The sequence below is a fragment of the Dasypus novemcinctus genome, chromosome 8, assembly GCF_030445035.2.
Source record: "Dasypus novemcinctus isolate mDasNov1 chromosome 8, mDasNov1.1.hap2, whole genome shotgun sequence".
NCBI lineage: Eukaryota > Metazoa > Chordata > Mammalia > Cingulata > Dasypodidae > Dasypus > Dasypus novemcinctus.
In genome coordinates, this window is record NC_080680.1 from 39,431,527 (window position 1) to 39,459,214 (window position 27,688).

Genomic DNA, 27,688 nt, shown 5'->3' on the forward strand with positions numbered 1-27,688 from the left:
ACAACCCAGGCACACATTCTCTCCGCGCACCGGCCAGCACACACCCACACACCCGACAGGCACACGCACATACACGCAGTCTGCCCCCGGCCTGCGGGCCCGCTCGCCTCTCCGCCACTCACAGGAAATTCTCCATCGCTATGCGGACGATAGAGCCTTCCACGAAACGCCCGGACGACGGCAGCGGTAGAGGTAGCTGCGGGGCCGAACTCCTTCTCTTGCTCGGCACCTCTGACGAAGGGTCTCTCGGAAGAACTCTCTTGGAGGCCGGGGGATTTGCGGTCGACATTTTCCTGCTAGGCGTCACCGTAGTCGGCTTCCAATCCGCCCCGAACCGGCTTCCGTTCCCACCGACCAGGAGCCCCGGCGTCCGGCCTCCGGGCTCCCGCGCGAACTGCCCGCCGCGCGACACCGCCCGCGAGCCTGTCCGGCGCCTGCGCAGTTCCCGCCGGGTGGCGTCACTTGGTCAGCGCCGCCGCCGGGGAGGCCTGGGGTTGCGGGAAGCTCTGGCGCGGGGTGGAGAATATTGGAGGGTGTCCCCACCGGACGCTCTTCTCTCTGCCTGCCTATTTCTTTTAGTATTTTAATAGGCATTTCATCGCTCCGAGGAACCGGATTCACTACCCGACCTTTGGTTCCGTGCGTCGGGAGAGGGTGAAGGGAGGCTGTTGCTAGTGGCACCGAGGGCGCAGGAGGCCCGCACCGACGCCGGTGATGTCGTCGATCCTTCCGGGTTGTCTCCTCGAGTGCGCCGGGCACGCACGTCTTTGGTTTTTTCTCTTTTTTGTTTCCTTTCTCTTCGCTTCAAATCAGGCCCCGGCCTCAAAAAAGTAAAAATGAAACTTTTTCAAATGACCTCGTACTCCTCTCAAAGCGTCGTATTAGGTCTTCTGCACTTTCAAACTTATGGAGAGAGTACACTGTACTAACTATCTTTATTGACTCTCCACCTCCACGCTTCCTAATTCCCTGGTAAGACTTCGTCCCCCGAGATTTCTCCCCAGCTAGAATGGGCTGTGTTCACTGAGAGGATGATTTTATGTCAACATACCCTCATTTATCTAGTTAACTCTCTCTTTGAGGATAAGGAGCACTGAGGCCTACAAGAATCTCTGTTCAACACTCAGTTAATATATTAATGTCTGGTCTACGAGAATCTGAGACTACAGCAGTAAATGAGGCAGTAAGGGTCATGTCCCTCAAAATTTACCAAGAGTGTGAAAAAGAATGACTCAACAAATGATCAGGGTAATTTCTGAAAATGATAGGTGCTATGAAGAAAGTAACAGAAGGAATGGGGAGGAACAGAAAGCCTCCCAGAGGACGTGATGTTTGAGCTAAACTTGGAAGGACTAGAAGCAGCCAGGTATGTGAAAATCTGGGAAATGAGCATTCCAGGCAAATGGAACAAAAGCACTGAGGTGGAAACAACTTGGGATATTTGAAGAACAGGGAAAGCCAGTGTGACTGCAGGGTAGTGAACAAGGTTGTATAAGCAGACCCTTCTCCACCTGGCAGAGTTTCATTTTTATTTTTTTTTTAAATGGGAAGCCGTTGGATAGTTTTAAGCAGGAGAGAGACATGATCTAATTCAAGTTTTAAAATGACCACTTTGTTGCATGGAGGGGGTGAAACATGGAAACAGGGAGGCCGTTTAGAAAACTATTGCAGTGGAACCCTGATTCCTGACTCGGGATAATTCCTTCTTTCCCAGGATCCTGCTGCTTTCTCACACACACTGGTTATAACTTATGAAAGGTATAACCAAAGAAAACAATAAGTAAAAAGCATATGAATTTGTCATAAGAAATACAAAAAATGAGAAATTAAGAGAAAATAGTTTAAGAATTGCTCAAATACAAGTAATAGCAATAATAAAATACTCAGTGCTCAGGACAGCACAATTCTGGCATCTCCCTTTGTAAAGAAACATGGCACTCTGCTTTAAAAGCCTTAAAAGAGGGTCTGTAAGAATTAATGGGAAAATACAGGCAGTAGTAACTGTGAAATAAGAATGATCAATTTTACTAATCATATTGATTTGCTTAAGCTTCCATCTTATTCAAGGAATCATGAAGAAGAAATAAGAGGTTAACCAAAACAGGCTGACATACCAGTAATCCTTTGCAGTGCCCGAAAACCCCTGCCCTAGCCTGGAAGGAAGAACTGTAACAAAAAGTTCAAATGGACACCAGCAAAATCTGCTGATCTTCACCAAATGGCCACAATCTTTCATCAACATCCTGCTTGCTAATTAATGAACTGGACCACAAGGGCACCCTGCCCAAACAGCCCCTGTAGCCCCTGTGTAATCTTAAATCATGTCCCCTTTATCCCTCCCCTTTCCCTCACAAGTTCCCTTTGTTTCAAACATATATACTTCTCCTCCAGCTCATCCCTTCGAGCAGAAACCTCGTTTGGTGCTGTTCCTGCATTAATGCAACTTTAGCTCAATAAACTTGCTCTGCACCCCCTTTAAAGTCTTTATTTTACTTTCAGCAAAACAGTACTTGGTGTCAGAAGTGGGATCCAAAGGTGGCTGCCAGAATGACACCTCCCATGCCTCAGAAAGGAGCAAGGTACCTGCAGGAAACCTTTGTGTTCTGTCATCTCTGAGGCTGTCTCCTGGTTCACTCAGCTTGCCCCTTTTGGGTTTTTGAACACCTACAATGTTGTCATTGAGGTCAAAATCTATTTGGTCAGGCCCTGTGTCACAGCCTCTGTTTTTAGTCATGGGTAAGAGAATTCTCTATAGTTTGTTTCTTTACTATTTCTCTACCATTATGGAAAACATTCAGTCAGTAGGTTTTATATTTTTGTACTTCTGTTTTTCTGTGGTTTGTGTCTGTTTAATGTCTATTTTCCTACCTCTGAACGATAATACAAATTAAAAAATAAAAATTCTTAAGAGAGCTCTATTCAAGTTGCTTAAAGAAAAATTAATATTCCTAGAGTCCCAGAAATTGGAAAAGCTGAGCTTATGGTGCTCTTTTAAAACCCTGTCTTCTACGTCTGGGTTCTAACTTAGTTTAACTCCCCCTCTATAATAATAAGATTTTCCAAACCTAATGAAGAACCTTGTAAAGAATTCGGTCTTATCATTCAGATTTTAAGCTTGGATACTCAAACCTTTGCTAGTTTATTTACAGGACTCCTGGTAAGAGTCATGCAAAAATTTAGATTAACAAAACTATTTGGAAAGGCAAAACAAATGTCCTTTTCAATACACTGCAATCTAAAAATCTTAAAGCATAATCTAAAATATTTAAAATCTTATTATTTTTGTGCTCATAAATAAAAGTAATTCATTTATGGAAAAACTTCTCTGCAGGCTTTGTATAAATTAAGTTTGTATATATACCTAATTAAAAAGAATTTAACAAAACTGTAAAGACAAAATACTTTTATAAGTTTCAGAATTCATATAGAATTGCATACATTATATCGTTTTTCCTGGAAACAATATAATACCTGTAAGTGCCATTAATCCTTGTTTTAAAAAAGTATATATTACTGTTTTAAAGTACATTAAGGTGTTTTAAGATGCATTAACTAAGGTGTTCTAAGTATTTCAACAAATCTTCTAGTACAGAATGTGTTTTTGTACAAGTTTCATTTGTATAATTTTATTATATTGTTTAGAAAAAACAACATAACAGAGTAGAAGGCAGAATCCAGTCTTATTCATTTTGTACTGTAATCAGGTCTTGAGTGATCTAATGAAATTGTATTTCTGAACTTGAAAGGTGAGAATGAGTCCCTGAATTTCTGATGAACCTACAAATGTAGGCACATGAGTCCTTCTCTAAACAACCACCAGCCATGCTCTAGCACCATTCCTTAAAAAGGAAAATGCTATTGGTTTTGCTTCTAATTATAAAAGTACCTATTAAATGCAAAAAGTTTAAGAAAAAATAGAAAAACAAGCATACACAAAGGGAAAGTTTCCTTGTAATTTATTCTACTCACAGCTAAGTACTATTAAAATTTTGGTGTATATTTTGACATCTTTCTTCCTTTTTCTTTTTTTTTTTAAAGGAGGTACCAGGGATTGAACCAAGGACCTTGTACATGGGAAGCAGGCACTAAACCACTGAGCTACATCTGCTCCCGAATCATTTGTTTTTTGGAGGTACCAGGAATCAAAACTGGGACCTCGTACATGGGAAGCAGATACTTAACCACTTGAGCTACATCCACTCCCTTTCTTCCTTTTATATATGTAAGTATGGTATGCTCTTTTTTCCTTCCAGAAAAATAGGATTATATCACAATATTGTACTACATATTCTGTTATTTAACTCCCTTTTTCTCACTTAATATATTACGAACATCTTCCCATGCCATTAATATTCTTCCATGACATAGTCTTAAATAAATACACAGTATCCCATTAAATAGATGTACCATAATTTATCCAAATTATTACCTTTTCTTGGCCTCTGTGTGACTGGAGAACCAGGAATACTTCTGGGAGGCTATACTAGCTCAGCGCTTACTAACATGCTTTAAAAATTTCATGGCACCCCCAAAAGTATACACATTTATCTTGACACATCTGGATTATTTAATTCCACTGGTGGAAACTATCTTGAAGGGGTTGATGTTAAAGAGGCAGAGGGAGAGAGAAGATCTTTGGAAGTAGAATAGCCTCTCAATTAAGTAGAATCTGATGCTAATGAATGAATGTGCACAAAAGCTAATCCTATGCTTCCCAGGGTTTCAAGTCCAGCCATCAGCTGGCTGTGTCTTCTCCTTCTTGATAGCAGTAGATGTGGCAGGCAATTGTATTTAATATTTCCGCTGACCAAGAAATGAGTGACCAGGGGTCATTTTGAGTGACAGCCTTTCAGTGTTGCAGAAACTTTAAAGCTGAAGCAAACAAATAGCAGAAATGGCCAGGGTGGAGGGCTATAAATACATTTCACCTCACCTATTGTGTTATCTTTCTTGGCTTCACTCCAGGTCCTCAGTAATGGTGTCAAAGGCACAAGGGCACCGTGCACAGAATGGGAGTCTGCCAAGACCATATCTGACTTAGTTTACTATTCCTGTTCTAACAAGAACCTCCACATGTTAACTGACTTAATCTCAGGTTTACATGACAAGTGAGAGGGAATATCACCTGCTTTTGGCAAACCCATAAAGTGGAAAGTGAATCCTTATAGCTTAGAAGAGTGGTAAGACAGATGCTAAAATCTAATAGGAAGTCAGATGCTAAAATCTAAGACCTCAGTACCCACAGACATAAAACCCCACAGTTTCTAATAAATTTAGTTAAAAAACTGATGGGGAAGATCTGGGCAGGGATGAGGAGTTCTGAGGAGAACAAGGGCCCTTCCCCCAGGGAAACTAATCTGCCACTCAGCAGTCTTCTTCCAAAGACAAGAATAGCCTACTTCTGAAGTTTTTGCTCTTTAAAAATTTGTTAGAAACATTATACAAAACTTTAAAACAATCAAAACATCTGCTTCTTCTTACTGTAGTATTATTAGTATTGGGATTGATTGTATTAAATAGCTATAGTATTAGTAGCAATATTAATATTAAGTAAGCATTTGCCATATACTAGCTACTATTCTAAGCACCTTTTTAATATTTCATTTCTATAATCTGTATCAATGTCTCCACATATTTGCCTTTTTGAAAAATCTCTATCTCTTGAATACAAAATCCAGATGAAAGTTTCAAAAAACCACATTGGGAATTAATATGATTTGAAATTTTTTTTTTGATGTCTCATAATGGAGAGCTTAGAGATAAACTGGCCTTCATAGATTTTTAGGATATAAAATGGGAAAACAGTATTAAATTGTTCCGGAAGGAATTTAACTTCAATTTCAGAAAGATAATGTACAAAGTGCTAGTGGGTAGAGATTCATGAGACAACTGAGAGAGTGCTCAGTTCTCATCCTGGGGAGTTTTGCCACATTCTCTAAAGGAACAGCAACAATCCCCCAAGTGCAGGGGCAATGACCAATGAAGAAGAATGGTCCATTAATGGGCCCTTAATATGCATGACTATGCTTATGAGTCTTTTGTGCTAGAAATTTCAACTTGGCCTCGTGTTGCTGGGTGCCTAAGAGTTACCTCCTGAGAGCCTCTGTGTTGCTCAAATGTGACCACTTTCTAAGCCAAACTCAGCATATAAATGCATTACCTTCCCTGCAGCGTGGGACATGACTCCCGGAGATGAGCTTCCCTGGCACCGAGGGATTACTATCAAGCACTGACTGGTGATGCAACTGGAAAAAAGACCTTGAATAAAAGGGGAAATGGTAAAGACAAATAAGTTTATATGGCCAAGAGACTTCAAAATGAGTTGGGAAGTCATCAGAGGGGTGGCATTTATGCATATCTCAGCAGGATCTCATAGACAGCCAAAGTAGATACTACCCCCAAATAGTGGGCTCCTGAGGGCTATGGAAACACCCAGGTTCTATGGTCATGGCAGTTGGCAGTTTGGTGCTTTGCCAGTGGGCCCTACTTTGGAGTTTGTGCTCCTGAGTGTGATGGAGTTGGACCCAGATGTGACTTCTCTACACATGCCTCTTCTGTCCCTTTTATTGAACCTATGGTTGGCACTGGGGTTGGTGGGTGTATGTCCAGGAGACTTGAATCTCTGGGCTGTCCATATGCCAGCTGGGCCTTGAGCCTCAGTGGAGTTGCAACACCTACTTTCCTATACACTGGACTTATCCAGGACAGCTAACAAGGAGGTGAGGATGGACAACCAGCAGACCAAGGAAATGAGAAAGGCTACATCTGCAAGCAGAAAGTCCCATCCATCAGCCATATGGGATCAAAGCCCTCTCTCAATGAAGAGGTAGAGTGGGCATCACCATCCCAGAGTCTGCAGGATTGGGGAATGAAATATGGACTAGAGTAAACTGACCAGTATTCTGCTATAGACTTGCATCATTGGAATGGAAGAAATTATATCACTGATGTGGAGACAGTGGCCACTGGAGTTGCTGAAGGCAGGGAGAGGGAAATAGAGGTGTAATATGGGGGGATTTTCGGGACTTGGGGTTATCCTGAATGACATTGCAGGGACAGATGCAGGACATTATATATCCTGCCATAACCTACCGAATGAACTGGGAGAGAGTATAAACTGTAATGTAAACTATAATCCATGCTGTGTAGCAGTGCTCCAAAATGTGTTCATCAATTACGATGAACGTACAACTCTAATGAAAGAAGTTGATGTGGGAATACTGGGGGGTGTGAGAAGTGGGGCATATGGGGAGTCCTCTGTATTTTTTTAATGTAAAGTTTGTGTGATCCATTTATCTTTTTTTTTTAAGATTTATTTTATTTATTCCGCCCCACCCACTATTGTCTGCTCTCTGTGCCATTCACTGTGTGTGTTTCTGTGTCTGCCTGCATTCTTGTCAGCAGCACTGGGAATCTGTCTCTTTCTGTTACATCATCTTGCTGTGTCAGCTCTCCACGTGTGCAGCGCCACTCCTGGGCAGGCTGTGCTTTTTTCGCACTGGTTGGCTTTCCTTGAGGGGCACATTCCTTGCACGTGGGGCTCCCCTACACAGGGGACACCCCTGTGTGGCATGGCACTCCTTGCTTGCATGTGGCAGCACTGCACGTGGGCCAGCTCACCACACAGGCCAAGAGGCCCTGGGTTTGAACCCTGGACCTCCTGTGTGGTAGGCGTACACTCTATCAGTTGAGCCAAATCCGCTTCCCTATATATCTTTTAAAAATAAATAAAAAATATATTTAAAACAAAAACAAACAAAAAGAGTATGTGAAATCTTCTCTGTGAGTCTTTGCAAATTGAAATGATAGTCCTGCATAGTTGTGGTAGGTTCTTGGGGGAGAACAAGTGATTCTCTTCATATCCTGTCACTTCCCAGAGAAAAGAAAGTTGATCATTGTCAGAACTCTGGTAAAACAGTTGGAATCAGCTAAATAAATTATTTTTTTATAAAATGAGCCCATTGGTATCAGTCACCAAGTTGATCTCAGCATCTCTAACATGCTAGGATGCTGTTGAACCCTCCTATAAACTTGTTAGTTTCAAGTTCTCGCTTCCACAACTTAAATTGGTAGCCACAAATTTCATTTTACAATTAAAATTGTGTTTGTATTTTTGTTATTATTTTAGTAAATTTGAAGAGTACAAAAAATACAAAGCAGAAACTAACAAATACTTATCCATGTTCCTACAGTCAAGAAGGAACATTGTTAATAATTTGGAGTGATTTCTTCCTGTCTTATTTCTAATATCTCCTTTTAAAAAAATTACATGTAACATATGACTACATTCTCCTCTTAAATAGGAACACGATACAGAAAAAATAGTGTCCATTTGACAATTTTTCCCCTCAATCCTGTACCCCATATCCCTCCAGAGCTGATCACACTTACACACTTGTTCAGTGTATAATGTAATGTCCTTTCAGGCCATTTTAATATTTTTATATATATTTTATTTACAGAAAATACGTAGTACTATTTTGAGTGTGACTATTACTTAAATTCAGAATCCATACATATATAAATGTATTACATTTAATAACTGTGATAAATGTTATGCAACATGGTTTTTCATTCAAAAATATATTTTTGAAATATATCCACTTTGACATATCCATGTGGTTCCCCTTTAACTGCTTTAGAGTTTTTGTATGAATAAACACACTTCATCCATTATTCTATTGATGAATATATAGATTGTTTCCTATTTTTCATTTTTACCAACAAGGCTTCAACAAACATCCTTGCCATGTCCTTTATGTATATGTGCAAGTATTTCTCTAGGAGAGATACCAAAAAATAGAATTGCTAAACTATAAAGTATTCTTCCTCTGTTTCTTATATTTGGCTATTGTTCCTTATGGCTAATTTCTTGTTAACTGTGATTATTTAAAAAAAAATTTTTTTTAATTTTTTTATTTAATTACCTTTTTATTAAAGATCCATAGATGACAAAAAATATTACATTGAAAACTATGAGGTTCAAATATACTCCACACCTCACCCCATTATTCTAAAATCATGTCACAACAAAATCTCTTTTTTTCTCTCTCTAGCATTTTATTGCTGGCTATGCTTCTCCCTCACCACACACATACACACACACTTGCACGTGCACATACACACATAAGCAATCATATGCATGCACATCCCTCTCCACTCCATACTGCCCCCTCTTATTTCCATCAGATCCAGGTTCTGTGGGACCTGAAACTTACGTGGTTTTTGAAGCCCCTCTAAAAAAATTACAAAATTTCAAACACAAAAGTAGAAAAGTGAATGTTTATTCAGAGTGAGAAGAAATTACAACCTCAATGCTTTTGGCATTTGGGGTATAGCAGTTTAATATGGTTATGAATTCCAAAAATAGATATTGGATTATGTTTGTAATCTGGTCTGTGCCTGGGTGTAAATAAGTTATGATTAGGGCTTTGATTGGGTCTTGTCAATAGGGCATGATAAAAGGCAATGCAAAGTTTGATAACATTGGCACGAATATCATGGGTAACAAAGATAATGCAAGTCTCAACATGATGATTGGCTACACAACATAGATGTGAAAAGTATCAGGAGAAAGAAAAATTTCAAAAAGAAGAGACTGAAATCTATTCCTAAAGCCAAAAAGGAGAGAAAATGAGTCTTTTTAAAATAAACTACACGGAAGCAGCTGTGACTCAATCAGCTGGGCTCCCATCTACCATATAGGAGGCCCTGGGTTCATGTCCCAGGGCCTCCTCATGAAGGTAGGCTTGCCCACATGCTGTGGAGAGCTGCCTGGCCTGCAGGCACCACGGAGAGCTGACTCAGCAAGTGATGCAACAAAAAAAGGGAGACAAGCAAAAACACAGAAGAACGTGCAGTGAATGGACACATAGGAAAGCAGACAGCAAGCAAGCCACAAGGGGGGAGGAGAAATAAATAAATACAGACCCAGAAGACCGCACAGCAAATGGACACAGAGAGCAGATTGCATGCAAAAAGCAATGGGGGGAGGGGTTAAAAAATAAAACTATAAAATAAAACTCCAAAAAAAAAAAAAAAAGGCATGGCAAAGGACAGAGTTGGGGTTCTTAATGTTGGAGTTTTGATATTGGAGTTTGATGCTGAAGCCTTAAACTGGAGCCCCAGGAAGTGAACTCACAGAGGAAAGAGAAGCAAGCCCTAGGAAGAGAAGAACCCTGAGCCCAGGAAGAAGCAAGCCCTGGTGTAGCAGTTTGATATTATTGATGAATTCCAAAAAGAAATATTGGATTATGTTTGTAAACTGATCTTTTCCTCTGGGCATATTAGAGTATATTGGATTCATAGATTTACTTGATTAAGTAATTACGTAAACCTCTTTTGCCAGTAGGGTTTTGAGTCCCCACCCTTTGGTGAGTGGGGACTCACGGATAAAAGGCATGGCAAAGACAGAGTTAAGGGTTTTTGATGTTGGAGTTTGATGCTGAAGCCTTAAGCTGGAGCCCCAGGAAGAAAGGAACCCAGGAAGCCTGAACTCTCACAGGCATCGGCAGCCATCTTGCTCCAACACATGAAAATAGATTTGGTGAGGGAAGTAAATTATGCCTTATGGCCTGGTATTGTTGTAGAATTTAAGAGAAGTTCAATTATTTGAGTATAGAGAGGCCAGGACTCAGGAATGATTTTGAGAAGGAAAACTGGTTTATTGACGGCCGGCTGGACCCGGGAACTTCTGTTTGAATCCCGAGCCCCGAACAAGATTTTCAAACGTCTTTTATACAGAGAGGAAAGGCCAAATGGTCCCTTTGTTTCAGTTCTCAATAGGCTTCAATTAGCATATATCTCTTCCACATCTTAGGTAAGCTTTTAGCATGGACTCCAGATGTTCTAGATAAGCTTTTAGCATATTTACTTTTTGCATTTCCCCTAAATACTTAAAGTTTATAGCCCTTGCATTGTTAAACTGTTTCCTGGGACTGGAGCAGCAGCCACTGTCCCTAAGGGCAGGACTGCAGCCTCTTACCGTTCCACACCCACAAGTCAAACAACTTAGTTATCTCTGAAGAGACAAAGAGCCTTCCACCCATAGCCCACATCAGTATCTGTAAGCTCCTACCCCAAATAAATGCCCTTTATACAAACCAACCAATTTCTGGTGTTTTGCATTAGCACCCCTTTGGCTGACTAATACAGAATTTGGTACCAAGGAGTAGGGAAGTACTTTTGCAATTACCGAAATGCTAAAATGGTTTTATAAATGGGTAAGGGGTATTTTTTGAGAAATTGTGAAATACTTGATAGAAAAGGCCTAGATTGCTTTGAAGAGACAGTTGATAAAAATATGGATGCTAAAGAAACTTTCTGTGATGCCTCAGAAGTAAATGATGAAACTATTATTGAAAACTCGAGGAAAGGTGATCCGTGTTTTAAAGTTGCATAGAACTTAGCAAGATTAACTCCTGGTTTATGGAAGGCAGAATTTGAAAATAATAAGCCTGGGCATTTAGCTGAAGAAATTTCCAGGGTAAACCCAGAGAATGCGGCTTGGCTTCTTGCAGCTTATAACAAAATGTTAGATGAGAGAGATATGATGAGGACTGAACTGTTGGGCACAAAGAAAGCAGAAACTGATTCTGGAAATCCCAAGCCCCAGGAAATCAAGCTCCCTGATGAAAGTACACAATTGGAGGACTTAACTAAACTGGTAACTTGTAAATCAGGATTGACGATGCAGTTATCTTGGAAAGACTTGTGGAAAGTCTTACTGTCTGATGGCTGGGTCACCTGCTTCTTGTATGCTAAACCAACAAGGTTTTTGAGAGAACTGTATGAAAAAAAATACTGTCAGTCTGGACTAAAAGGGACATGGATAGGAGAGATTGAAGAAGAAACAGCTTTAAGAGGAAAACCATAGAAGCTGAGATCTGAAATTAGGATATCACCTTGAACCAAGAGAGGAACCCTACCCATGTATACAGAGAGGGTGAGTTAGCCCCAGCAGTTGAAGGGGGTGGATGTTCCTGTCCAATGTTCTGGGAGAGTTTTGCTCCCCAAGATACAAAGAGGATGGAGCACGTTCCCCAAGAATTAGGGTGGTTAAGATCAGCACCCTACATGTCTGAGAGAGGTGGACCTGTCCCCCATGGATTAGGGAAGGCCAGGTGGTCAACTCGTTGCTCTGAGGGGGTTGAGCCTGTATGCCAAAGGTTAGGGGGAATGTTGTCTTCATGTCACTGTACTGGGGCGGGAGGCGGGGCGTTAAGACTCTGACTCAAAGATCACTTAAGGTGTGGAAATCACCCCAACACTCTGGAGGGTGAGGTCTGGAGCTTGGTTGACACCCAGATGCTTGTTGAGGGTGGAACCAATAAAATGGCCATTGGGCAGCATGTGGAAAGGGTGGGTTCCCAAAAGGCACGAGGAAGAAACCATCATCTTAAGAATAACTCTCAGACTGAAATTGAATGGAGGATGCCCTGCAGGTTTATGGTACTGGAGAGAACCCATGACTCATGTTTCCCTCCTAGTTTCTTCTTATTGCAATGAAAATGTTTATCCTTTGTCTGTCCATTAATGTATTGTGATGTCGGGGTTCCTTTGGCTTTGCCCAGGCTGCTCGAGGTGGGGGGGGGGGGGCTAGGCGGACGCACAACGGGCGCGAAGAATGCTGCGGAGACGGCAAGTGGTGGCAGTGTGCAGTCTGCTTTATTCAGGAAGTGCTGGACAATATATATTGTGGGGTGAGGGGACGGGGCAGGCAGGAGACGGCGTGTGGGGCATTGGTCAGTTGAAGCTGGTGGGAGTTAGGCGATGTGAAAGTTGGCCGGCGGGGATTGGCCGGTGGTCATTGGATGGCATGGCCCCATTGAGGGGGAAGAGGGGGAGGCAGTAGGTCGGGCTCGGCGGTGAGGCAGGAACGGTCGGGAGGGCGTGGCTCGCCCGTACCTCGGCGAAGAGCGGGCGGCCGTTTGCCAGACAGGGAGGGCGGGACTCGCCCATGCCCCTGCGGAGAGCAGGAAGCCCGTCCGTTCTACCGGTTTCCTTGGCCCACCGTAGCTCGCCTAGATAGCCTTCCCTCAGTATTGGAAACAGATAAATTGTGTTATAAGTTTCAAAAGTCTATAGCAGACAGGACTTTGCCCCAAGACAAACTTTATTTCTTTAAATTGATTGTGATATGATTTAGTACTTGCATTGTTACTGATTTAAGGTTTTTTCAAATATTGTGATATCTTTTTGGAATTCAGAGGGTGGAGTGTAGCAATTTGATAGGGTTATGAATTCCAAAAATAGATATTGGATTATGTTTGTAATCTCTTCTGTACCTGGGCATGATTAAGTTATGATCAGTGCTTTGATTGGGCCACCTCATTAGGTTGTGATAAAAGGCATAGCAAAGGACAGAGTTGAGGGTTCTTAATGTTGGAGTTTTGATGCTGGAGTTTGATAGTGAAGCCTTAAACTGGAGCCCTGGGAAGTAAGCTCACAGAGGAAAGAGAAGCCAGCCCCAAGAAGAGAGGAACCCTGAGCCCAGGAAGAAGCAAGCCCTGGGAAGAGATGAAATCTGAACCCAGAGAGAAGCAAGACCTTGGAAGAGAGGAACCCAGGAAGCCTGAAGCCTCACAGACATCAGCAGCCATCTTGCTCCAACACGTGAAAATAGACTTCAGTGAGGGAAGTAACTTATGCTTTATGACCTGGTATCTGTAAGCTCGTATCCCAAATAAATACCCTTTATAAAAGCCAACCAGTTTCTGGTGTTTTGCATTAGGATCCCTTTGTCTGACTAATACAGGGGTTAGATAAAATGCTTTGTTGTGATGGGGGATAGGCGCCATCCTATGCATTGTAGGATATTCAGCAGCATCCCTAGCCCCTACGCCCCCAACACAACACATACACACTCAGTTGTTAACAACTAAGAATGTCTATAGACGTTGACTTCTTAAGGATTGAAACTACCCCTAGTTGATAACCACTACTCTAATCCTAGTCACTGTTTGAGAAAAATAAGAAACATTCTCCAGTTCACCTTATGAGCCAAACCCGGACTAAAATCAGACAAGGATATTAAGAGAAATGACAATTTCCTATCAATCTCGCTCACAAATGTATATCCTAATAACTAGAAATGTTCAAAAAAAGGAAATATATCATGGCCAAATTGGGTTTATTGCAGGAATTCAAGATTGATTAAATATCAACAGATCAAATCAATGCGATTCTTCATACAAAAAGATTAAAGGAGAACGTTAGAAGCAGGGAAAAAAATCACTCAACAATTTTCAGCACATATTCATGTTTAAAATTTTCTAGAAGAGTGGGCATAGCTCAGTGCTTGAATGCCTACTTTACAAGTATGAGGTTCCGGATTCAATCCCCTGTACCTCCTTTAAAAAGTTAAAAATATAAAATAAAATAAATACAAATTTCTGGGAAACTATGAGCAGACAAATACTTTAACAAATAAATGGCACCCCAAAAACCTTCAGCAAGGTCATATTCAGTGACAAATGTTTACAAATATTCCAAGTTCAGGAACAAGTCAAGGATGACACCGTTGTTACCGGATTTTGTTTGGGTTCTTGGCTATGCTGCAGAAATAAATTTCAAGAGCATGCCGGGTGAGCTAGGTCAGTAATTTCTTTAGGTAGGAAGGGAAGAGAAATGGGAGAAAATAACAGGGGTCCCAGTAGAGAGGAAAGGGCTGAAAAGTGATAAATAGGGCTGATTTACAGGCTACTGTTTTCCATTATGGGTTATAAATGCCCAGGTTTACTTGCGTGGCCACATGCCAGAGTAAAAACGGTGAGAGTGGTGCACTGAGGGCAGGCACAGGTCCACAGGTGAGAGCACAGGAGGGAGAGCTTAGGCCCTGTGCCTGCTTTTGAACTGTTAATTATCCCAACCCTTTGCTAATGGCAGGGGAGGAGTTCCATCTGTTTACTGTTTTGATTGCTTATTTCCCCCATCAATCTCTCAGGAAGGCCTAATGATAAAGTCCTTTGAGAATATCCAGGGCTTCTCTTGGCTTTCAGAGGAAATTTTCTTCTGAGGGGCAGGATCTTGGGGGAGGGTTTTCCAGCAGCCATCTTGGAGTTATTGATGTCCATGTGGACTTCTTGCCAGGTTCCAGACCCATTTATTGATTCCCTATCTTACTAGCCTGCTTCACCATCACTGCTTCTATTAAATATTGTACTGGATATGTTAGTCTTCTCAAAAGATAAGGAAATAGAACAGATAGAAGAGTTGAAAAGGAAAATAAAACTGACTTTATTAAGAAATCTGACCTAATAGCAAAAGAATATTGTGGTTGGCACAATAATGACCCACCAAAGGTATCCACCTCCTAGGCCTGGGGCCTGTGAAGATGTTACCTCACATGGCAAAAGGGACTTTGCAGGTGTGATGAAGTTAAGGATCTTGAGATGGGGAGATTACCCTGTCCACCCAGTTGGCACAGTGTAACCACCAGGGTTTTGATGAGAAGGAGGCATGGGTCAGAGTCCAAGAGGGAGCTGCAATGACACAGAGGCCAGAGTGATGCCAATCCTGGACAGGGGCATTCAGCCTCTAGAAGCTGGAAAAGGCAAGGAACGGATTCTCTCTTACATCCTCTAGAAGGAATATCACCCTCCCAACACCTTCATTTTAACCCCAGGAGGTCTATTTTCAGACTTCTGACCTCCAGAACTGTAAGATAACAAATTTGTGTTCTTTTACACCACAGAATTTGTGGTGATTTGTTACAGCAGCAATAACAAACTAATACAAATACAGTGTCTGTTTTAAGAAGTAATGAGAGCTTAGCAGGCTTGCTGGATATAATTCTAGATGATTCAAGGACTTAAAAGTCACAGGTAAAGTTTAATGTTTTTAGAAGAAACCTTATGAGTATACCTTTAAGCTGATAGGGTAGGGAAGGGTTTCTTAGATCAGATCAAAAAACCCCACCATAAGTCTAAAAAAACACTTTATAAATTTATGTATGTCAAAAAAATTAAGGCCTCCTTAATCAAATTCACCTTAATAGTGAAAAAAAAGCCACAAGCTCAAAGGAGATCTTTGCAACATTTAAAACAAACAGAAACTTAGTAGCTGAAATATTAGTGAATTCCTATGAATCTGAAAGAAAAAGACAAATAGCTCTATAGAAAAATGGGCAAAATAAATAAACAGGCATTTTGCAAAAGGTGAAGCATGAATGGTCATAATAAAACAGGAAAAGATGTTCAATTTAATTTATAGAGAAATGCAAAATACAACCTTAATGAAATACAATTTCAGGATTATTCTATTGGCAAAAATGAAAAAGTCTGACACAACTTTCAGCACTCATATGCACTTGCAGGGTTAGTGCAAATAAGTGCAGCTACTTTGAAAGATGTTTTTCATCATTAGTAAAGTATACATATCCTACAAACCAACAACTCATATACCAGGTAGTTATTAGTTTGCCAAAGGGCTGCTGATGCAAATATCAGAAATGGGTTGGCTTTTACAATGGGAATTTTATTAAGAGAAAATCTTGCAGTTCCAAGGCTGTGAAATGTCCAAATTAAGGCACCATCAGAGATGCTTTCCCACCAAGTGAGCTACTGGTGATCCTGGTATCCTGACATGTGGTAAGGCAAAATGGCAGCCCATCTCTCCTGGGGTCCCTGCCTTTCCCCTCAAGGCTCACCATCTCCAGAAGCTCAGGTTTGGGTGATCAGGCATATGGCTCATCTCTTCAGCATTGAGCTGCTCTGTGGGCCCAGCCTCTTGGGGGTTTTGTGCCTTAGCTTCAGCTGCTATCAATCTTTGAGTCCTCTCTCTCAGAAGGCTGGGTCAAAGTGGCAGAGCTCCCTTTTCTGTGTGTTTTCATTCTTTCTTTGTGTCTCTGTTTATATAAAGCTCCAGTAAGAGGACAGAGACCCAATCTGAGTCATGCCTCACTGGTGTAGTCCAATCAAAAATGATCTGACTGGGAAGTGGCTGTGGCTCAGCTGGGCTCCCATCTACCATATGGGAGGCCCTGAGTTTGCATCCCAGGGCCTTCTTGTGAAGGCAGGCTCACCCACACGCTGCGGAGAGCTGCCAGCCCGCAAGCACCACGGAGTGCCGCCTGGCCCACAAGTGCTGTGGAGAGCCAACTCAGCAAGGTGATGCAACAAAAAGGGAGAAAAGCAAAAACGCAGAAGAATGCACAGTGAATGGACACGGAGGAGACAGCTAGCAAACTGCAAGGGGTGGGGGGGATAAATAAAAATAAAATACAGAGAAGAATGCACAGCAAATGGACAAAAAAAGCAGACAGAGGGAAACGGACTTTTGCCCAGTGGTTAGGGCGTCCGTCTACCATATGGGAGGTCCGAGGTTCAAACCCCGGGCCTCCTTGACCCGTGTGGAGCTGGCCATGCGCAGTGCTGATGCGTGCAAGGAGTGCTGCGCCACGCAAGGGTGTCCCCCGCGTGGGGAAGCCCCACGCGCAAGGAGTGCGCCCGTGAGGAAAGCCGCCCAGCGTGAAAAGAAAGAGCAGCCTGCCCAGGAATGGCGCCGCCCACACTTCCCGTGCCGCTGACGACAACAGAAGCGGACAAAGAAACAAGACGCAGCAAATAGACACCAAGAACAGACAACCAGGGGAGGGGGGGAAATTAAATAAATAAATAAATCTTTAAAAAAAAAAAAAAAAAGCAGACAGAAAGCAAAAAGCCACAAGAGGGGGGATAAAAAAAAAGACCTGACTGAGTGATCTAATCAAGGTCTCTTAACTGACTGTAATACAATCAAAGGGTCTCATACCCACAGGAATGGAGTAGTTGAAAATTATGATCTTTTGTGGGGAGGGGTAGAATTCACTAAATTCAAACTGTCACAAGGTATATAACTAAAAGAATTCTTTCATAGGTACTTGGGTACCCATATAAGAATATTTTGGCAGCATTGTTCACAACAGCAAAAACAAACAAAACAAAAAACAGAAACTTGTATCATTGATGTGGAGTCAGTGGCCACATGATTTGCTGAGGGCAGGGAGCAGGAGGAAGAGGTGTGTATGGGGCATTTTCAGGACTTGGAGTTGTCCTGAATGATATTGTAGGGACAGATGCAGGACATTGTATATCCTGCCATAACCCGCTGAATGGACTGGGGGAGAGTGTGAACTACAATATAAACTATGGTTCATGAGGTGTGGCAGTGCTCCAGGCTGTATTCACCAAATGCAATGAATGTGCCTTATTGATGAAAGGGTATGTTGATGTGGGAGGAGAAGGTGGGGTGTGGAGTGGGGTGTATGGGAACATCTTATGTTTTTTAACATAACGTTTTGTGTGATATATTTATCTTTAAAAAAATAATAATAAATTAATTTTAAAAAAACAGAAACTATCCAAATATTCATCAACAATAGAATAGATTAATAAATTGTGGCATACCCATTGAATGGAATACAATACCATAGTGAAAATGAATTAACTGCAGTTAGAAATTCAACATGAGTGAATCCCAAAAACATAATATTGTGCAAAAAAGGCAAGTTACAGAAGAATAAATAAAAAATGTAGCATCAATATAATTTTTTACTCAGCATACTAAACAATATACCAATAGGATGTGCATGTAAGTGTTAGGACCACAAAATAAAAAGTAAAGAAACAACATGAATTTTGAAGAATGGTTTTTCCTGGAGTGGAAAGGATATGTGATTGAAGTGGAGTACCCAGAGAACTTCAAAGTTATTGATAAATTCTATTTCTTATACTGTATCAATGGTGCATGAGTGTTCATGTTATTGTTATTCCTTAATATTTACATACATGATAGTTACACTCTTTTGCAATTATGACATCGTTTCACACAAAAAGTTGGAACATTTTTAAATGAGAAAAAAACTAAAAAGAAATCTATAAGGCACCCATGTAATTTGCCATGTTAATGGATCAAAGAGGAAATCATGTTTGTATCTTAGCATATGCAAAGTAATTCCTGATAAATTTCAACATCTATTTATAATAAATTCTTGGAAAACTAGAAATGGAACTGAAATTTCATGACTTGTTAAATGCTATATGTCATCTGTTTCCCACTGAGACCATTATTAGTTGCAACTCCAGTATAGTAATTGGTACCCAGTGGCCTGTGGAAAAGTGATAGCTCAAAATGCTGTTCTGGAACCAGATTGTTCATATATTCAAGGTGTGCCTGTGTAACTTCCTTGCTGGGCAGTGGGAGTGGTGAATGGGAGGCATGGGACATTGGTAATTCAATGCACATAGCAGCATCATGATAATTCAAATTGTCACTGGTAGTGGCATGGAATAGATTGCTAGTGGAGGGCAAAGTATTAGGAGATAAAGAGAATGCTATAGTTAGTCGCTATGGCCACAAAGGGGGTTACAAATATTATTGGAGGTGCTAACTACTTTTAACTGCCTTAGAAAATGTATTCTTACCTCACAGCAAAATCTGAGAACATTCATGGAATGTTTGAAGTCACCTATGCAGTAAAGAATTAAACTTACCCAAAGACAGCCTTTGCCTTTAGCTCCTGGGGAGTGATCTCTAGGCCCTTGGAATAGCCGCCCTGATGAGTGTCTTTGTTTACCTGGAGGCCTTGGACCATACCAGGTAGTCTAACAATGTGATTGATGGTAAGGGCTTTGGGTCATGTGTTATCAGCCTGACCTCCGGAGGGGCTGGAGACTACAGGTTAGACATATGGGCAGTAAACCATGTCTCTTTACTCAAGCCCCAATGAAAATATTGGACACCAAGGCTCAGGTGAGCTTTCCTGGCTGGCAATTCTCCATGCATATTATCATGTGACGTTTTCTGAGAAGGGGTTAGCTGTCCATGACTTCACTAGGAATGGTACAACTGGAAGCTCTGTGTTTGGAACCCTGCTGAACTCTGCCCCATACATACATCTCTTCCCTTGGCTGATTTTAATTTATATCTTTTCATTTTAATAAACCATAACTGTGAGTATAACAGCTTTCAGTATGTTCTGTGGGTCCTTCTAGTGAATTGTTGAAACTGAGAATAGTCTTAGGGACCCTCAAACTCTGCAGTGGGCATCAGAAGTGAGGGCAATCTTGTGAACTTTGCACCACCACCATAGACTGTCAGGTTAGGGGCTGACTTTTGTCGAGGTCTAAGAGCGGTGCTATCTTTTGGTTTTATTTTGCTAGTTTAATTCCTTGAGATGATTGTATAGCTTATTAATTTTTACATATTAGATAGTTATTATGTTATTGATTCATGCTCTTTGTAATTCCTCCCTTCTTACTTTCTGTTTTAGTATTCTAGGCTACTTCAGCGAATACCACAAACTGGGTCTGGTTAAAAATGGTAATTTATTTGCTCACAGTTTGGGGCTGGGAAAATGTCCAAATCAAGCCTTCATCAAGGTAATGCTTTCTTCTGGAAGACCATGGTGTTCTGGGACTGACTGCCCCTGATCTTTGGTTCCTTCCTCACATGGCAGGACACATGGTGGCATCTCCTGGTCTCTCCCTTCTCTTCAGCATTTCATTGATGTAGTTCCTTGCTTCCTATGGCTTTCACTCCCTCATGTCTGAATTCATTCCATTTATAAATGACTCTGGTAATAGGATTAAGATCCATCCTGATTGAGCCGGGCATTAAATGAAGTAACCTCATCAAAAGGTCTTAAAATACTTAGAATAGGTTCACACTCACAGGAAAGGATTAGACTTAAGAGTATGTTTTTCTGAGGTACCTTCTGCTTCAAAATACTGTACTTTTTTTTTTTTTTAGATTTTCTCTCTTCTTTTTCCAACTTCTTTAATTGGATGATTGACAATAATTTTCTCTCTTTTCCGGTCTTAATTAATTAATTATTTAAGGCTATAAGAGTCCCATTATGTATTAATTTAGCTATAGCTCATGAATTTTGATATGTGGTATTTTTATATAAATATGTGATTTCTTCCTTGTTTACTTAAAAATGTCATTATTTTGACCTCACTTTTGAATGATAGAAGAGTTGACATTTATTTTCTCTCAAACTTTAAAGACATTCCAGTCTTTTCTCTTCCTTAAGTATTAAGTTTGAAATTGCTTTCTTTTCATTCATTTGTAGATCATGTATCTTTTCATTCTCATTATACTTCAAAGTCTTTTCTCAGGCCTTTGGTATGCCATGATTTCATAATGATGTGTCTAGATGTGGATTTATTTTTACTTATATTGCCCAGAATTCACTGGACTTCCTTATTTTTTAGAATTTTTATTTATAACCAATTCTGAAACAGTTTCAAGTACTCTCCCTTTGAATATTGCCTCTCCTTCGTTCTTTCTAGAACTCTTAATACATTAGATCCTCTCATTCTCTTCTTCATATCTTATAACCTCTCCTTCATATTTTCCACTTCATCTCTTTGTACTACATTTTTGTTTATTACTGTAGCAGTTTGATATTATGAATTCCAGAAATAGATATTGGATTGTGTCTGTGTACTGGTCTATTCCTCTGGGTATTTTAGATTTTATTAAATTCAGAGCTTTCATTTTTACTTGATTAAATTATTTTTTTTTCAAATTCTACTCAATTTATTCATTTTTTTAAAAGATATTACATTAAAAACATATGAGGTCCCCATTTGCCCCCACCGCACCACTCCCCCCCCAATAACACTCTCCCCCATCATCATGTCACATCCATTGCATCTGGTGAGTACATCTCTGGGCATTAAATTATGAATAAGGCTTTGATTTGTCCACATCAGTAGGACATTGAGTCCCCACCCCCTTGATGGGTATAACTCACAGAGAAAATGATATGGCAGAGGAGAGAGTTTTGAGTTTTGATGGTGGAGCCTTGGGAGGTAAATTCACGGGGGAAGAACACAAAGGAATAGAGACAGCTTCATAGACATAGAGGAGGCCCTGGGAAGAGAATGAGCTTGACAGCCTGCAGCTGCTGCTGAACCCGGAGAGAAATGAGCCCCAGAGAGAGATGAGACTTATCCCAGCCAATGGCTGATATCAGAAGAAGCTAGGACCACAAAGGAGGAGTTAGTTGAATTCTTGATCTTGAAGCCTGGGAAGTAAATATGAAGGAGAAGCAGATACGTGAGGAAAGAGAGAAGGTTCCGTTAAGAGGGATGAGAGATAAATCATTCCCCTGAGAGTTTACAGCTGACCTTGTGGAGAGAGGAAAGCAGCTGAACCTGGAGAGAGTCAAGCCCCAGAAGAGAGATGAGACTTATCCTAGAGTACAGTTGATACTGGAAGAAGCTGAGACCATGGAGCTTTAAGAGGAAGAGGAAGGCTGAACGTTGGCAGCCTTCTTGCTCTAACACATGGTTCCAGACTTTGGTGAGAGAAGTAATTTACGCTTTCTGGCCTGGTAACTAAGTTTTCTACCCCATATAAACACCCCTTATAAAAGACAACAGATTTCTGATATTTTGCATCAGTACCCCTTTGGCTGACTAATACAGGGGGTCTCAGTTCCATTCTCCCTACCTTTGGCAGGCTTCCTTCCTGATGCCTTCATGGATGTGACAGCTTAAACTCCCAGGTTAACAAGATTGGCGCCCCCTTTCAGGGGAGCTATAGTGTTGGCTTATGTCCTTACACCTTTGCTTTTCAGTTCTCTCTTTCTTTTGGGAGTTGGTGTCTGGGCATTTCCCTTACTTTCTTACAAGTTTAGTTATTCATTTACAATAAAGGTGGTTTTATTTCAAAATATTTTGTCATGGCAGTAGGGGTGGGGGTGGGGTTCTGGATATCCAGTCTGCCATTCCCTGAATACCTTCATGCTCTCAAGCATATATTTTTTGCCATATTTTAAAATTTAATTTTTTGAATAAGCAATATATTTGTATGGTTTCAAAATCAAAATGGCATAAAGAGACACATTTTGAAATCTTACTCATACTCCTCTCCCCATATGCCCTATTTCTCCCCTCACTCCTTCTTGCCCTAATTTTTTATGGTTTCCGTGATACTTTTAATCTGGTTAGAATTTGCTGCATATTTCACTATATGCCACTATCCACAGTGCAGCCTGGTGGTTTATGAAATGTTAGAGGACAGGAATTCCTGGGGAGAGTAATAATATCCTGTAAAATAGACCAATGAAATTTTGAAATTTTGAGGCCAAAGAGAGCATTTATATGCTTTGTGATTTTTGGAAACCATATGCATGTTTGTACTAAACTGAATGTCTTTGTTTAGCATTTATTTATTTGATCCAGAAATATTTGTTAAGTATGCTAGGCAGTGAGGGCATAAAACTGATTATGTGACCATTCTTGAGGAGATGAACACATAAAAAAGAAGTTAGCATTTAGCATGATAAAATTTGCTACAGGTACGGATACGGAGAGGGAAGGCAGCACAGAAGAACAGCTGAGCATGGCTGAAGTAGGAAGAGAAAGCAGAAGGCATTGGTCAGGTGTGGTTAAAATGAGTCTTATGCTGCTATAAAAAAGAGATGATAAAATGACACAGTTATACGGTTGCTTTATCCTTAAGATGGCACTATAAACTCATAATTCCTTTGTAGAGAAGAATTCATAAAAATAATCGAGATCCAGAATTTTCACCCAACTCCTAATATAAACCAAAATGGTTTTTTATGTGTCAGATCCTGTTCTAAATGCTTGTATGGTTTATTTTCATTTAGTCTTTTTTAACAACCTTATAAAATAGGGGCTTCTATTTGCCCCACTTTACAGGATGAGTAAGAGGAGTCAGAGCGGGTATAAGTGACTTGTGCTCAGCTCTAGATCGTAAGTGGCCAATCCAAGATTTAAACTGAGACAGCCTGAATCCAGAAGCTGCACTTAATTACCATGTTGCATTACCTCTTTATAGCAAATCATATGTTGAAAATGCAGCAACATTAGGATTATAAGTCATAAAAATTCATTTCTTTTCTAGTTCATGTTAAGTTATGTGGGAAAACATGTTGCCTACACTGGTATGAGAAGTCAGGGAGCCAGGTCTTGAACCTCAAAGAGTGACAGAAGATATTAGGCATCTGAAAAACCAGATTCGATGGTTTCTTCCTCGTTGTTGGCTCTTGCTCCTTTCCCCAGACCTCTGCCCACCCAGGCTAGATGCCCTCTTTGGCCTTCCTGTAGCACCTCTGCCTTAGACCTCTGCCCACCCAGGCTAGATGCCCTCCTTGGCCTTCCTATAGCACTGGGGGCATAGGACCTATGGTGTCCAGCACATGTAGTTTCTCTGACTAATCTGTGAGCATCTTTGCAACTTCTGTGCCTAGAATAATGCCTGAAGGATAGCTTTCTCAAGAAATCCTTGCTGAACCTTTTCTTCTTCCATCTTAAATCAGACCTCATGTCAGAGCCATAATTCTGTCAGTATCCTCTCCTTCACTCCCTTATATACATTAACAATCTCCACCCTAGACAGCACATTATAGGAGAGCAGACAATCCATGTGAGAAAGCAGTTTCTATTTGAAGCACTTGTGGGTGTAAGTGCTGCTGAGAATTGGAATAAATGCAAACACTGGGCTTAAGTTGTAAAGCAATACCTAATTAGATAGTATGTCTTTCCCTAAGGCATTTCTAGGCCTGGGAAGACTACTGTGTTTACTATCATTCACATGTATTGTAGGTGGAATGAAGGTAAAAAGAGTGCCACAGCAACCTGGGCAGCGAAAAGAAGCATCAAAAGGGCAAATCCTGCAAAAGGCACATAAATGAGGGAGGGAGAGTTAATCCGCTCCCCTTTTCTCTTGTATGAGCTTTAGGGTGTTTTTGTTGTTGTTATTGTTGTTGTTGTTTTTTGTCTCTTAGCAACAACTGGTAACAATGACCGTTTCTGCCCTGCATAAATATCTCATCCCCAACCTCTCTTTTCTTCATTAAAGAACAGTTTCCCCAACCAGTATCCCAAGTAGTATCCCCTGTTTTGTCAAATTGCAGGGCAATTTTTGTAGCCAATACATCCTCTTGAGAAGGGGAGACTTGGGACCTCTAGCTATAGTTAAAATCCACATGGGAGATGGGGTTTGTGGGAGGGCTGTCAGGTGCAGGAGGTGGTTGTGTAGAGGCTAAGAGCACAGGTTTGGGAGTGGAATAGACTCAGATTCTGACTAGCTGCTGACCTTGGACAGATTTAGTTTTTCTATTTATAAAATGGTAATATTACTGGGATCTACCTCATGGGTTGTTGCCAGGATTAAATAAAGGAATTAATGTAAAGTTCTTTGAACAATGTCTGAAAATAGCTTTCAATAAATTTTAGTTATGATTATTACTATGGATTTATGTCACTCAAGGAAGCCAGTGAATGACTTCATTCATTAAACACATACAATAACCCCTTACCATGTACTACATACTGTATTAGGTACTGGTGATAGAATTTTTTTTCCTTTTTTTATTCAAAGATTTATTTGTTTCTCTCCCCTTCCCCCCTGTTGTCTGCTCTCTCTGTCCATTTGCTGTGTGTTTTTCTGCATCTGTTTGCATTATCAGGTGGCACTGGAAAACTGCGCCTCTTTTTTGTTGCTCATCTTGCTGCGTCAGTTCTCCGTGTGTACAGCACCACTCCTGGGTGGGCTGTGCTTTTTTCATGCAGGGTGGCTCTTCTTGTGGGGTGCACTCCTTGCATGTGGGGCATCCCTACGCAGGGGCACCCCTGCAAGGCACAGCACTCCTTGTGTGCAGCAGCACTGTGCATGGGCCAGCTTACCATATGGGTCAGGAGGCCCTGGGGATTGAACCCTGGACCCTCCATATGGTAGACAGATGTTCTATCAGTTGAGCCATGTTCGCTTCCCTTTTATTCCTTAATTCAGCAAATATAACTGTAACTAAGGCCTGGAATAGTGCTTGGAAGAAATGATGATGCTTACTGTTCAATTGGTAAAGCATTTAGTATACACCTAGTATACAACAAACATTCTTCTGGGTACTGAGAATTCAGAAATAAGACAGATAAGAATCCTTGCCCTCATGGAGTTTACATTCTAATGATATACATTTCGGGGAAAAATTTATGGGAAATAAACCTTTCTTTTAAAATTAATCATTGTATCATTCTATGAAAGGGCTTAAGAAACATTTCATTGTGGCAGAGGAGATATTCAAATTAGAGTCTGCAGTTATGTAGTGATGATATTCTGATGAAGAAAAATAATGAAGATTAGTTGATTACCAGTAAAAAGATTTTCAGATTATCTTTTATTAGGCAATTCTGTAATTTCATAACAGCCATTATGGTATGTGAAAATGTATATACAATTTTCTAAACATGTAAATAGAAAGCAGTAGTTTAGTATATCTGCTTGAATTCATATTGTTCAAAACCTTACCAAAACATTTGTTATTAAAATCATTAAAATTGTTTAAAGTGTTTATAAATATTGTTGGATATGTGCGCATAAACATTTTCAAGCTCGCTTTACAAAAAAAGTGCAATTTCTATCCATGTGCTCATAGTGACTCTCAAAAGTAGTTCAAAGAGGAAAGAAAAGGATAGCATTGCCTTGCAATGCAGCATTAATACTGACTTACCCTGTGACATTCATGAAAGATCATTTATCATGTATAGTAAAAATATTAAAAATTAATATTCCATTTTTATGAAAACACAAACCAAAAAAAAAAAAACCCAAAAACTTATAACCTACCTGTAAGACTATTTTCTTAGACTACTTGTTACCATGAAAAACTGCATTCAATCTGCAGATATTACTGACACCTCATATTATTTACTTTAAAAATATTTAAGACAATTGAAACTCAAAAAGGAAACCCACAAGAACTATTCTCTTCCCAATACATTCACTGAATGCAGATTTAATTGAGCACATCTCATTTTGAATGTGCCCTTTATTTATGTACTTTGAAATGGCTATAATATAGCACATTTGTCTTTTTAACTGGTTCTAACATAAAAATGGATGATCTATGTAAAACCAGCAGCCTGTACTTCTAGTAACAGTTGTCATATGGAAAAAGAAATAAAAAGCCCTGAGTCAGTATTTTTTTTGCAAAAGTAATGAAGAAGGGTGCTCTGAAGTCATTTTGTAACTTATGAAATGATTAAGACTGTCCAGCATTCATTTGTTTTGCTTTCGTTTTGATTGGAGAGGTATGTGCAGTTTTGTTTTTTTGTGTATTTTTTTTTTTAGTTAATGCAGTTCAGATCATGTCTTAATACTCAATCTCATTTAAGTCCTCAGAATATCCTGATGATTGTTGAGTTATATCTTCCATTTCTGTTCGGAAAGACAAAGAGACAATAGTTTTCTCTATTGTTATTATAAAAATATACATAATTTGCATTCTTGTAGTTTGAGACTGTTTTGTAAAATTCATTTTCGATCAAACTTATGTAATTAGGAAAAACACTGTTACCTTCACAGGGTCCTGCCTGAAATTTAATATCATCAATGGCAATATCACTTCTTATTGACACTCCTCGAACAGCTTCAAAAATTATCTGAAAAAATAATTAGGTTTGAATTTAAAAATACAGTCATCCAGATAAAATAATGCCTATCGGGTGAGCTAAGCTTTATGGGATGGAAAGCATATATTGTTCTTGGGGCTCCCTTTATGGAAAGAATACAAATTACAAACGCAGATTTAGGTACAAAAGTGAATGCTAAAATTAAAAAAAAAAATTATAACAAATTATTGGGGCCTTGGAGAGTCAGATCTCTTTAGGCAATTTCCCAGAAATCTTTACCCAGAAATGCTTCCTGGAGATGACCAGATTATCTC

The 27,688-nt window shown here is 40.2% G+C and overlaps 2 protein-coding genes and 1 long non-coding RNA gene across 5 annotated transcripts in view; 1 reads left to right on the plus strand and 2 right to left on the minus strand.

Moving 5' to 3' along the window:
• SMC5 (structural maintenance of chromosomes 5) overlaps positions 1-438 on the minus strand; it is a 140,699-nt gene extending 140,261 nt beyond the window's left edge. Inside the window, exon 1 of the mRNA XM_058301326.2 lies at positions 123-438. Within this exon, the coding sequence (XP_058157309.2) occupies positions 123-289 (167 nt within the window). The 5' untranslated portion in view covers positions 290-438. The remainder of the gene's footprint in view (positions 1-122) is intronic.
• Positions 439-468: 30 nt separating this feature from the next.
• On the plus strand, positions 469-7,941 carry LOC131279433 (uncharacterized). 2 transcript variants are annotated; one of them, XR_009186779.2, is made up of 4 exons: positions 469-972; positions 2,500-2,579; positions 4,039-4,222; positions 6,172-7,941. It is a non-coding gene; the product is annotated as an uncharacterized lncRNA (long non-coding RNA). The 2 variants fall into 2 exon arrangements; XR_009186778.2 differs by having other exon boundaries at positions 469-1,366; positions 6,172-7,762.
• Positions 7,942-26,121: 18,180 nt separating this feature from the next.
• Positions 26,122-27,688, minus strand: part of MAMDC2 (MAM domain containing 2) — a 185,173-nt gene continuing 183,606 nt past the window's right edge. For both annotated transcript variants that reach the window (XR_011649388.1, XM_058301686.2), the window contains exons 13-14: positions 27,320-27,404; positions 26,122-27,180 (exon numbers count right to left, since the gene is read on the minus strand). Coding sequence is in view for 1 of the 2 variants with exons in the window: in XM_058301686.2 (XP_058157669.1) it covers positions 27,116-27,180; positions 27,320-27,404 (150 nt within the window). In the remaining variant the exon portion in view is untranslated. The remainder of the gene's footprint in view (positions 27,181-27,319; positions 27,405-27,688) is intronic.